This window comes from Miscanthus floridulus, chromosome 9, assembly GCF_019320115.1.
Source record: "Miscanthus floridulus cultivar M001 chromosome 9, ASM1932011v1, whole genome shotgun sequence".
Lineage (NCBI taxonomy): Eukaryota > Viridiplantae > Streptophyta > Magnoliopsida > Poales > Poaceae > Miscanthus > Miscanthus floridulus.
The window spans coordinates 120,948,298-120,961,705 of NC_089588.1; the positions used below are offsets into that span (position 1 = coordinate 120,948,298).

Below are 13,408 nucleotides of genomic sequence, written 5' to 3' on the forward strand. Positions count from 1 at the left end.
GCTTCCATTTTTGCCACTTGGGAACGGAAGTCGCGTAGCCACCTGATCCCATGTTATGGTGGTATTGCTTTTGTCTGGAATTCTCTTGGTTCCTTCTCGCCCGTTCTGCACCCTGTTCTGATGTCTTGTACTGTACAAATTCCTCCCAGTAGGGCCTTGCCTTCGCGATTGGGCCCTTATCGTTCCAATTTGGAGTCTTGTTCTTCTTGACGTATGATTTATACAGCTGCTTCTTCCAAGATTGGAATTGGGTGGCCATCTTCTTCATTGTCCAGTGCCTAACTCGCTCCGTCAACCTTTCGTGGGTGATGTCTTCATGATAATCATATGTTTGGAGCGTGAAATGTGCAAGAACATTTTGCCAAATCAGCTCCTTGTCCTTATCAGAGACATAACTAATATGAGGAGCATTGTTATTTTTTTTCCATTCACGGGCATTGATCGGGAGCTTGTCCCTTACAAGGTACCCACAGTGGTACATGAATTTCTGTGCATATTGTCCTAGTGGTTCGCCTGTAGCCACGTTGAATTCTGAGATGATGTAGCGGCCTTCCAACGGCTTTTTGGCCCCTTGAACATTCTTTGTGTTCCCCGTCATCGTCGTCGATCCAGACGGCTATGTACGCATAGAAACACAAAAAGTATTATAAAACGAAGGTCGATCCAGTGGGCTACATGTATGCATAATAAATAAATGAGAGCTAGATATTGAGAAATATATACCTCGCCGATCTTCATGAACAACTTCCTCAACAATATGATCGAGATTCAAGTATTGACTTCCATCGTCTTCCTGCTGGTCATTATCAACATCGGCACAATGTTCAGTGCCGGCATTGATAATATCCATCATTTCCGCCTCCAGGTCATCGTCTCTCGGGTCGGCCATAGAGAGCCTAAACAATTATAAAACAATAATTATGCAATTAGGGTTTCATAGACATTTCATACACATTTCATAGATATATAATTTTTTCATACTCCACAGTAGATTTTTTCCTAAGTAAAAATTATACATGTCATACATATAATTTTAATGGATAACATATATATAGGGCGGTTTAGGGTTTAGCCATATAATTTCATACACATTTCATACATATAAATATAAATTTATACATTTCATATATATATATATATAACCCATTATTATTATTTCATACATATAAAATGAAATTTAATTAGTATTATACTTGTAAATTTATACATTTCATACATATAATTTCATACATATAAAATGAAATTTAGTATTATATATAACATTATATATAACATAAATTTATACATTTCATACATATAATTTCATATACTTCCATATACATTTCATATATATATAAAAATAAAATTTATAAATAATTATATATACTTATATGCCGGCCGGGGGTGGTTGCCTGCGCGGGGCGGCCGGCCAGCGTCGGTGGCCGGGTAGGCGAGCGCCGGCGTCGCGTGGAGTGTGCCCGCGGGGGGCCACCGTCGGTGGGGAGGCCGGTGGCGCGTGGAGGCCGGCGTGGGCCACGGCAAGAGGCGGCGCGCACGGGGCGTCGTGCAGGGCTGGCGAGAGGCGACGCGCGGGCGTCGTGGAGTGCCCGCGGGGAGCGTCGTCGGTGGGGAGGCACGCGCCGGCGTCGTGGAGTGCCTGCGGGGGCGCCGTCGGTGGGGAGGCCGGTGGCACGTGCAGGCCGGCATGGGGGGCGCGGCGAGAGGCGGCGCGCATGGGGCATCGTCTCGGTGTCGGGGGCTGCTCCGGCGTGGAGGGCGGCGTCGAGGTGGCCGGGATCCACGATCTGGTGACGGGGAGCCGAATCGGCGGCGGTTGGCGGTGGCGCTCTCGCTGATGACGATGAAGTCGAAGACGAGAAGTGAGAGGAGGAAGAGAAGGGAGGTGGCGTATATCGGAGAGGGACCTTTAGTCCCGGCTCCTAACTCTGCCCGGGACTAAAGGTCACCTTTAGTCCCGGCTCCTAACACTGCCCGGGACTAAAGGTCGCCTTTAGTCCTGGCTCCAACCACCAGCCGGGACTAAAGGTCCACCTTTAGTCCCGGCTCCAATAACCAGCCGGGACTAAAGGTAATTTTTGGCGGGCCACCAAATGCAGCCCACCTTTTGTCCTAGGCCGTGATCGAAGCCGGGACTAAAGGGGGCTGGAAAATTCACTTCGCTCATTTTTTGGTTGGTTAGTGTATTATATATATTTCTTTTTATTTAAATGTTAAATTCTTATTATTTACTAGTAAATTAAATACTAGGCGTAATATTTTTTAAAAAAAGTAATAAAATTTATTTTGATTTACTGCACACAAGAAAAATATGTGACCTAAACTATTGTCTTTTTAATTATAAATATTGAACATAATGCAACTAATAATCACTATTTTCGTTAATGCAAAAATATAGACTTTAATTAAAATCATTAAATCTATTGGTTTTCGACCAGTAATTTGTTTTCACATCATTTTAACGTAAATCTTTAAGTTCTTCATCAATAATTGTATAATTAATCGGTGAATTCACGCGGAAATTCAATTAAAGTGCAAAAAGCACCAAACCAGCTCAGAAAAATATCAAACGTGGCGGTGGCCTCACATAGGGCATTTGCATTCTTGAGAAAAAGTTTGAGACCAATCCGACATTGGAAAGCACATGGACCTCAGAATCCCAGAGAACCTAGGTGTATAGATAGGGTTCGACGAAAGGTTCTATATACCTCTATGAAGCACGTCGACTCCACCTATGTCGAAATGGCTTGAAATTTTTTTGGCAGTCATTTACCCCCAAAATATGGGCCCACACAAGATCTTAGGTTTTTCTAATAATTCGAGTCCTACTCTCCATTGAGGGGGTTGCGGGTGACCCAGCGAAGGTCATCCGTAGAGGGTACCACGACGGTCGCTCTAGCCAGAGTCTTTTCCAACTCCTTTTCCTCCTTCCACTAGATGATTCCTTCCCTTGCGGTGGTGGAATCAACCGTTATAGACTTTCTAAGGCACACCACAATCTCTCGGGTGCTCTCCGGCGATGCCTAGACATCTAGGACCGAAGAGTCCAAGAGTAACAAATGCAAAGCATGAAGATTGACAATATGCACAAGTGCTCAAGTGGTTGGCTTGCTCTCTTTTTCGAATTTCACTCAACCCACAATTGGATTTGGCAATTTGGATCAATCACTCACTAAGAGAGGGTTTGGGGAGTTGGCAAGGCTCAAAAATGTGAGAGAGAATCAGTAGAATCAGCAGCCTCCAAAGGTGGAGGCTTAGGGGTATTTATAGCCCCTTTGGAAAAACTAGCCATTTTCTAGCCGTTGCCATACCGGACACGTTCGGTATGACTTGCACTGCCCCAACGACCACTGAGTTAAAGAGTAAGCGAGGTGTTGGAACTCCTGATGATTGCCATGTAGACCTCGCAGCACGCGACCTTCTGACGGCGTTTGGAGTCATAGGCCGCTGATCCTCCAAAGATCATGAGGCACCCATCCGATGTCGAAAAGCCGCCATCCTTCCCCTCGACATCGTCCATGGTGGGGTTAGGATTTATCCCGTGCTCCCCTTTGTTAGATCCTCCAGACAAGAACCGCCTCATTAGGCTGCAGTCCTTGTACAGATGCTTAACTAGGAAGGCATGGTTCAGGCATGGCCCCTCGAGTAATTTTTCAAAATAGTTCAGAGTGCCCTCCATGGGCTTTCGACCACCTCTCAGGTCAGCAGCAGCCACGAGCAAGCCCTCGCGCCATTGCTTCTTGTTCTTCTTTTTGGCGGAACAATTGGAGGCGCCTTCACTGGTGTCCTCGTTCTGCCTTGCCTTGCCATCGAGGCAATCAAAGATCGCTCCGACAGCGTCTTCCCCAGAGGCGTGGCTGGTGGCGATGTCCAGGAGTTCCTTGTCCAGGAGTTCCTTGGTGGTTCATAGGCCCTTGTGTCCCAGCTTATGGACCAGAGACTCGCAGGTGGTCTCGGACAGGAAAGCTCCTATAACATCGGTGTTGGCGACGTTAGGGAGCTTGTTGCACTGCTGGGAGAACCGTCAGATGTACCCATGGAGGGTTTCACCGGCCTTCTGTTGATAGTTCTTGAGATCCCATGGGTTTCTAGGGCGCTTGTATGTGCCCTGGAAGTTGCCCACAAAGATTTCCTTCAGATCCGCCCAGCTCTGGATTCTGTTGGACGGCAGGTGTTTCAACCACGCTCGTGCCGAATTGGCTAAGAACAGTGGAAGGTTGTGGATAATGAAGTCATCATTATCCACACCACCGGCTTGACAGGCAAGCCGATAGTCTTTGAGCCATAGTCCGGGGTTTGTTTCAGTACTTTGGGATATTGGTTGGTGGTCGGTACCTCAGCGGCAAGGCAGTGTTGGGGATGTGTCGGCCGAAGGCCTGAGGCCCCGGTAGGCCGGGGCTCGAGCTTCGGTCCTCGCCGCTGTCGTAGCGTCTGTCATGGCGAGGGTGATAGCCACATTTGGCTCCCTCTCTTGGGTCATCGTAGGCGCGTCTGCGGCCGTTGAGGGTGTTGCGTGCGTCACGGTTACGACTGAGACGCTGACGCACTGGGACTGTGGTGCGCTTCACGCTTCCTTGTGGCTCTTGGTGGACTGACACGTCCCTACTAGGGTGCTCTGAGGGCGTGCGTTGGCTGGCATCGAGCTTGCGTCGCTGAGACAATGAGCTTTCGGCTTGCTGTGCCGCCGCATGCTCGAGCAGCGTGCGAATCTCGTGGTGGGCTCGACGATCCTCGGACGTCGTGGCCTCTAGAAGACCGAGGAGCAAGGCCGCCGTGGCGGCAAAGTTCTGGCTTGCTCGGGCGAAGCGAGGGAGGGCTTCATCGCCGGTGATGATCCTTCGGTTCACATCGCGGGCCTTGGTGCAGGCTCGCCCACCGTCTCCGCGGCACTCGATATCCCGATCGAGCTCCGCGCATTCCTGCTCAAGCTAGATTCGCACTTCCTCGATCTCTCGGTGTCGGGCTTTCGGCTGCTCCACCCTCATGTGAGGTGGGGCTACCCGTCATGGAGCATTACCGAGAGGGGTGATGGCTCCACCTGCTGGGATAAGAGCCAGAGGATGACTCCAGCTCCTCTACGAGGAGGTCGTGGAGAGATTCCGTGACGTGTTCGATCTCCCCCATGAACTCATTATCCGCGGGGGATGGGGTCATGCGCTGGGCCACAAGGTGGCCAACGGTCGCCACGACATTGCGGAGACTGAACGGAAGTACTATCAGGGCGCCCCGTGTGGGGTGTTTTGGAGAGAGGGCGAGGTGGCGTGGGTCCTCCTTGGACGCCTGGGGTCCTAGGAAGACACCGAGCTAGCGCTCAAGCCTCCCGTAGTTGATGCCGATGGAGGAGAGACGTTGGATGGCGACGTGAGCTAATGCCAACTCTCCTCCCACCGTGACGATGAAGTCTAGGTCACCGAAGCACACGTGTGCGCCCAGGACCCAGCTGATTCCATGGCTAGCCATCCGTGGCCTGATGTTAACATCGGAACACGCAAAGGTCCCCTACCAGGTGCGCCAACTGTCAGTGTTTCGAGTAAACACCAACTAGTAAATTTGTATTATTGCGCGTTAGGCCCGGATGGTGTCCTAAAAAGACACAAGGTCTATACTGGTTTTGGCTGAATGTCCCTACATCCAGTTCATGGTTGCTGCTCGTGTTATTTGCACTGAAAGGGTCATAGTAGGGGGTACAAACGGGCGAGAGAGGGACAGGTCCCAAGTCTCTGATGGAAAGGTCGAACGGGTGCTGAGAGCTTGGATGTTGCTTAGCTATGTGGTGTGATGTGTGTGGAATTGATCTCTCCCTTTAGTGGGGTGCCCTGCCTTCCCTTTTATAGATCAAGGGGGAGTAGGGATTATAGATGGGAGAAAGATGAAAAACCAGAGGCAAAGAAGGTCCTTCAAAGGTGTCAGGTTTTCCTTTTCCTCTGAGCCAGCCCTGCTAACACGGCAGACGGTGTACTGGATAGCTCCATGCTAGGCATCTGTCCGTTGATGATGCCACGCTCTAACTTGATCAGCAAGTGGTCATGTCCCATCCTGCCCTGGCGGGTGGCGCAACGGACCGGGTGTTGATCCGCAATCCCACGGGGAGCGAATGGCATAGTGACTGCACATCCGTCGCTGTAGAGGACATGAGTCTCCTCTTGGACCATAGTAGTTGTCGTATGGTTCCGTTAGGATCCGTGCCCGAGGGCCAGTGGTGGCGCCCACAACAATGTAAAATAAATGTCGGCGCCTACAACACTGTTTGGGCTCTGACATGCCCGGAAGGGCCTTAAAGCGCTCGTCTTGTCATATCCTGACGGTACTTTACTGCAGGTGTGCAGGGTGTGGTCCTCGGTAATGTGGTTGACTTGAGTGTCCTGCCGTATCTACGCACGTAGTTACAAAGGAGTCTGCCCTCAGACGTCGGGCAAGGCGGAGCCAGCCCCCGAATGTCGGGCGAGGCGGAGTCTGCCCTCAGACGTCAGGCGAGGCGTAGCCAGCCCCGGACGTCGGGCGAGGCAGAGTCTGCCCCTAGACGTCGGGCAGGGCGGAGCCAGCCCCTGGACATCGGGCGAGGCGGAGTCTTCCCCCAGATGTCAGGCAAGGCGGAGTCTGCCCCTGGATGTCGGGCGAGGCAGAGCCAGCCCCCGGATGTTGGGCGAGGTGGAGTCTGCCCTCAGACATCGGGCAAGGCGGAGTCTGCCCTCAGACGTCGGGCGAGGCGGAGTCTATCCTCAGACGTCGGGCGAGGCGGAGCCAGCCCCCGAACGTCGGGCGAGGCAGAGTCTGCCCTCAGATGTCGAGCGAGGCGGAGCCAGCCCCTGGACGTCGGGCGAGGTGGATTATGCCCTCAGACATCAGGCGAGGCAGAGTCCGCCCTCAGACGTCGGGTGAGGCGGAGCCAACCCCCAGACGGTGGGCGAGGTGGAGTCTGCCCTCAGACGTCGGGCGAGGCGGAGCCAGCCCCTGGACGTCGGGCGAGGCGGAGTCTGCCCTTGGTCGTTAGGCAAGGGGTGTAGTCGCGCTCTTGTCTTTTGAGAAGCATCAAAGTTTGATGGTTATTAGCTCCTCCTCTTTGGGTACCCCAGTATTTGGTCCCCGACAAATACTTTATCTACTTTTTAGAAACATTTTATTGTACTCATGTACTCTCGTCGGAGGGTTTGGCGGAGGAGCTGGAGCCGTCCATGGTTGATGGCGCCCCGGCAGTGAAGTGGTGACCGCGTTGAGGTCGGTGTAGCGAAGACAATGGCATAGAGGCAGCGGTGAAGTGGTCCAGCGGAGCTTCCCCTCACCGGCTGCACACTCTCTCAAGATCGGGCTAGGGTTTGTCGGTGGGGCGACTATGGCTGCTCACGGTGAACCTCGTTAAGAGAGCCGCCAGCCCCCATCTCTGTTTTTATAGCGCAGTGTGACGGGGGCCCACCAACCATGTAGGTTGGGTGCCCCGATCAGGGCGCAGATCCAAGGGCCCAATTGGCCGTTGGTCGGAGATCATCTAACACCAAACTCTTGGCAAGTAGTAGTACGAGAAAATTCAAATGCGTTTTAGTTTTGGAAAAAAGGGGGTGTAGAACTTTCCAACACATATGGCTGTTGCCTGTTGGCTTGGCTAGATTTGAATAGGAAAAACGAAGCTTAACTTCTTGCGTGTGATGAACTTTATTAACTGGGCTAGAAACAAAGCATATGGGCATACGTCGCTATATATCAATGTCTATGTTTGGTGCAACTCCTGGACATAAACATATATATGTGTATACCTAACCTTATGTAACGCGCAACACATTAGTAAACAAACACTTTCGAAATTGCTGGTGTATCTTTAGTTTATTATAAAACAATTGTGTAACTCGTATCCGTTCATATAAAATGAATAATGTCATAGATTTCGTGCAATCAATTTACTTGCTTTGATCACTGGTTATGTCTTTCATTTTTCCCATTCTTGAATCACTTTACTGGCCTAATTGTATAAACTGCAAATAATGCTTTGGTTGTCTCGCTATGGCATCTTAAAATGGGTGGTATGCTATGTATATTTACTGAGCTCCGTCATGGTATCCCGTGATGTTAACCAAAAAAAAACTTTACCACCTGTACGACATATATATAGCTCGCCCGAGAGATGAGGATGAACACGTCGCCGGAAAGAGCTTACTGCACGCGTGCACGCGCACACACTCACACAATCACAGTGGAGAAACTCGAACACAATAAAAGCGACGGCCGAGCACCTGAGGCCTTGTTTGGATATCTCAATTCATGTGTGTTGGAGTGGTTTGATATTGAATTTAGTTTAATTTCCTAGGTCAATCCATCTCAAGCCCTGAAGTAAGTTTGTAGCTATTGTTGTTCATTAGTTCACCAACTAGACAACTGAAAACGTAGCGATAGTTCCAAGGTTAAACAATGCTTAAACTAGCTGCGGCTACCATTTCCACTACAATCCAAGCGGCCCCAAGGTGATTTACTTGTATGTCCAGAGTAAACTGCCACTGTGGGTATGTATGCTAACTTCTATTTGCTGAGGACCAAACTCTTGGCAAGTAGTAGTACGAGAAAATTCAACCATGAGGATATATATGAATGCGTTTTAGTTTTGGAAAAAAGGGGGTGTAGAACTTTCCAACACATATGGTTGTTGCCTGTTGGCTTGGCTAGATTTGGATAGGAAAAACGAAGCTTAATTTCTTGCACGTGATGAACTTTATTAGCTGGGCTAGAAACAAAGCATATGGGCATACGTCGCTATATATCAATGTCTATGTTTGGTGCAACTCTTGGTCATAAACATATATATGTGTATACCTAACCTTATGTAACGCCCAACACATTACTAAACAAAAACTATCCAACTCAGTCGCGAAATCATCGTAAATCATGTTGTAGCTCTCTTTGTATGGGTATGCGTTTAGGTGATTGACAGGTGATCGAGTTTCCATGAAACTTCATAGACTGTGATGTGGCAACCAAGTTCTGAGCAGCTTCCTTTGTCGTGATATTATGTGATAAACGATGCTGTTTCCACGATTAAGGACAATATATGACCAAGATAAGGATATGAGTTAAGAGCATAAGCTATCTTTAGTAATTTATTCCACAAGACCATGACTAGAATATTTATGTTCTTAATGGAAGCGGCATGTATCCGTTTTTTTTTAAGAAAAGAACATGACTGGAATGTTAGAAACACACACATGCTAGCATATATATTAGTTACAGTCAGTTCTCTCTTAGCTTAGCTTGTTGCTGAGATCAGTCGTCTTTGATTTGGACATTACCTAGCTAGAGTTAGGTTCATTCTTGCTTGTGTTCTTTCCCACGTACTAGTGGTTAACATGTAACTATGCATATACATCATCAGTCAACAGTAATGTTGGCACCCTATGTATATATCTTGTAGAATTTAAATACATATATATAGCCGTCAGGGTTGCGGTGGTCCTGCAGCGTGTTCCTGTCAGTTTTCAAGTAACATGCATGGATGACATATGCATAGGAAAGCTACGCACACTAATTAAGCTAGTGCACATTTCATTAGCTAGCTAGACAGTACTATATATATAAACGACTAGCTTGCTCACTAAGTTGCCACTTAGCAGGCACTTACTAATAAAGCAGGATTATTCCTTGCTTGGCAAGGTACTGTATAGTATTATATCATCGAAGTACCTACCTTAACGGAGTAATTCATTAATATATAAAGCAATAGCAGACAAATAAGAAAATGAAAATGAAACCGACAAATAGCGACGTTATCGTTAGCTTCTCTCTCGCTGCGCACTGCTGGTAATAATACACGGACTGGACACTAATTACGTTGGAGTCGTGGACACGACACGGCATGCAACGCGTGATGTGCGTCATCGTCTCGTCTAGTCGTGACCGCGTGAAGCAACTGGCCATATATATAGCCCAACCATGCATGCAACTTCAGTCCATGCCTGCCACACACATATATCCGAGCACGCACAACTTCTGTGAGCGGCAGAATGAAGGGTGGCAGAGATGACGACGACGACGACGTCACCAGCGGCTCACGCCAAGCAGCTTCTGGCACGGCGCCGCCACCAGTCAAGCGTCGTCGCCGCCGGCGGGGCCAGGACGACGCGTTCGAGTGCCAGACGTGCGGGCGGCGGTTCCCGACGTTCCAGGCGCTGGGCGGCCACCGGACCAGCCACCTCAGGCGGCCGGCGATGACCAAGAAGCAGCCGCGGTCGTCGCCAAAGGCGGTGCTGGTCCACGTGTGCGCCATGTGTGGGCTGGGCTTCTCCACGGGCCAGGCCCTTGGTGGGCACATGAGGAGGCACCGCCTGGGCCGGGCTGACAGCATGGCCGGTTTTCCTTCTGCTGATCTGGACCTTACGCAGATCATCGTGCATGGAAGGCCCACTTCCGCTTCCTCCTCCCTGCAGCTTCTCAACCTGTTCGTGCAGTGTAGATACAACATGTCTCTTGTCTACTCTAGATGACCTGATCAGTTCAGTTTATTGTAACTGATAAGGTATGTAAGGTTGGTCTAATAAACAGTAAAAAAGGTACTAGTAGATTATTTTATGCTTGATACTAGGTGTATATAATATCAGTATAATAATAATTCGACATACCTAGAGAGGTACTGTTCGATACCGGAGGCAACTTCCTCGTCTGTAGATGTTCATAACTCAAAACAAAGGGATACGCTTTATTTGCTACGCTTTTGAAAGCGTGGCTTCATCTGGAGTAGTTAGAGCGCTAGACACATTTGTTGGCACGTTTTAAGAAAAACATGTCTACGCCTCCACAGGTTCAGTGCTAGACACATTTGCTTGAATGACCATTTCGCAGATGACTGAGATGATCGATCAAACACCTCTTTTTTCTTCCTCGACTAGTAGTATTTTGATTTTTGAAGCAAAGTAATGTTTCTTGATGTAGGATCAGTCACCTGTTAGGGTTGTGTTCCCTTTTTTGTCTCTCATTTTGTACTAAGAACTGAGATTGATTCTTGTAACAGCAAGGCATTTGAAGAGGCAAAATCATAAGCTTTAGCTAGGCAAAATCATAAGCAAAGGGTTGGCGGAGGGGCCATCGAGACAAGTTACATCTTGGAATACTTTTCAATTTGAAGTTATTTAGAGTTCATAATACTAGAGTCAAAGTGTTGTTTTTTCATTTGACCAAATTTGACTTGGTCAAACTTGCTCAAATGAGACACTAAATGACCTCAGATGGAAAAACTCTGAATAACAAGGTTGTTCATCTCATCAAGATCTACAATCCTTACATAGCTTATTTTCCCATTTGAGAAAGTTTTATCAAACACTAGTCACAAATTCTTGAATCTCATATAGACTGTCTGAAACTATGTCACACACTTGTCAAATTTGATCTACATTTTGTTCAAACTTTCTCAAATGAAAAAATGTACTATATAAGGATTGTATATCTTGATGAGATGAACAAACTTGGTATTCAAAACTTTTCAATTTGAGATAACCTAGGGTTCCGAAAACTAGTTTGTAGGCGTCGAAATTTAAAAATCACAAATTTGAACCGTCCAAACTTTCTCAAATGGAAAGTTGACCAAAACAACAATTGTAGATCTTGCTGAGATGATCAAACTTGGTATTCAAAACTTTTCAATTTGAAGTTATTTAGAATTCATAATACTAGAGTCAAAGTGTTGTTTTTTCATTTGACCAAATTTGACTTGGTCAAACTTGCTCAAATGAGACACTAAATGACCTCAGATGGAAAAACTCTGAATAACAAGGTTGTTCATCTCATCAAGATCTACAATCCTTACATAGCTTATTTTCCCATTTGAGAAAGTTTTATCAAACACTAGTCACAAATTCTTGAATCTCATATAGACTGTCTGAAACTATGTCACACACTTGTCAAATTTGATCTACATTTTGTTCAAACTTTCTCAAATGAAAAAATGTACTATATAAGGATTGTATATCTTGATGAGATGAACAAACTTGGTATTCAAAACTTTTCAATTTGAGATAACCTAGGGTTCCGAAAACTAGTTTGTAGGCGTCGAAATTTAAAAATCACAAATTTGAACCGTCCAAACTTTCTCAAATGGAAAGTTGACCAAAACAACAATTGTAGATCTTGCTGAGATGATCAAACTTGGTATTCAAAACTTTTCAATTTGAAGTTATTTAGAGTTCATAATACTAGAGTCAAAGTGTTGTTTTTTCATTTGACCAAATTTGACTTGGTCAAACTTGCTCAAATGAGACACTAAATGACCTCAGATGGAAAAACTCTGAATAACAAGGTTGTTCATCTCATCAAGATATACAATCCTTATATAGTCCATTTTTTCATTTGAGAAAGTTTGAACAAAATGTAGAATTTATAATTGTGTTTTTATGATATAAAAATATAGAATTTATAATTTAAAAAAATATTTGTAGGGGCGGTTGGATCAGATACCTAGTATAAATTGGAGGGTAGCGCACGGGAGTCATCGTCTGGGCGCTGTCTTCTCCCTCCGACGCCGTCAGGCTGCTAGGGTTTCCACCGCTGCCCATGCTGCCGGCCCCGCCGCCGGTCCCGCGCCCGCCCACACCAGCCCTCGGCGCTCGGCGTCCCGCCCCCGGCCCCTGGAGCCCGCCCCCGCGCGCCGACGACGCAGGCTCCCGGCGCCCCGCGCCCGGCCCCCGACGTTCTGCCCCCGCACGCCGACGACGGGCGAGCTCCTCGGCGGTGGGTGAGCGCGGCCGCGCCCCTACGGCTTCTGGACCTTCGACCGCTTCAACTCGCCAGGCCACCGGCCGTCAGGACCCCTTCGACGACCTCATCACCCGCCACTCCGGCTCACCGTCGTCTTCTGAACACCTGTGCCGGTACGCTCCTTCTTTTGCTGGATAGATTTTGATGCTGCCCGTCGCCCAAGGAATTTGGTCAAATTGATTGCGGAATGAGGATAGGGTGTCAATTGCTGGGATGATAGGATGGATTCCTGTAGGCAGCGTTTGGTGACAATAGCTTGAATCCTTTGCTGGGAGATGCATTTAGACGAATTGTGTGTTGGTTCTATCTAGGGTTTTATTTATCTTGCTGTTGGTCGTTGGTCGAGAGCTCTGCTGATTTTGATTCTGCAAAAAGTCATAGACCACGCGTCCGCGTGCAAATGAGCCACCGACGCTCATATAGGTACTTTACCATTCATATAGATAGATAGACTTTTTATATGACTTGGCTGATTTACTTCTAGGTGCACATACAATTTTCTTCACACCACTTTTGTTTTTTCTTCACACCTACTTTTGGTTTTACCCAGGCAACCAATTGAACTGAAATATGTTTTTTTCTATAGTAAACTCTCTGAAACTATATCTACTTGGAATCAAAATTTATCAATTTTCATGCTTTATTTCTGAAAGTTATATGTTTCTAGTGTGGTTTGACTGTTTGCCCC

General features: G+C 47.5%; 1 protein-coding gene across 1 annotated transcript; it reads left to right on the forward strand.

The window, feature by feature from the left end:
- Window positions 1-9,943: 9,943 nt before the first annotated feature.
- Window positions 9,944-10,840, forward strand: LOC136482802 (zinc finger protein ZAT18-like). The gene has a single exon (XM_066479996.1). The coding sequence runs from the start codon at window positions 9,978-9,980 to the stop codon at window positions 10,455-10,457; it is 480 nt and encodes a 159-aa protein (XP_066336093.1). The 5' UTR covers window positions 9,944-9,977; the 3' UTR covers window positions 10,458-10,840.
- Window positions 10,841-13,408: the final 2,568 nt, after the last annotated feature.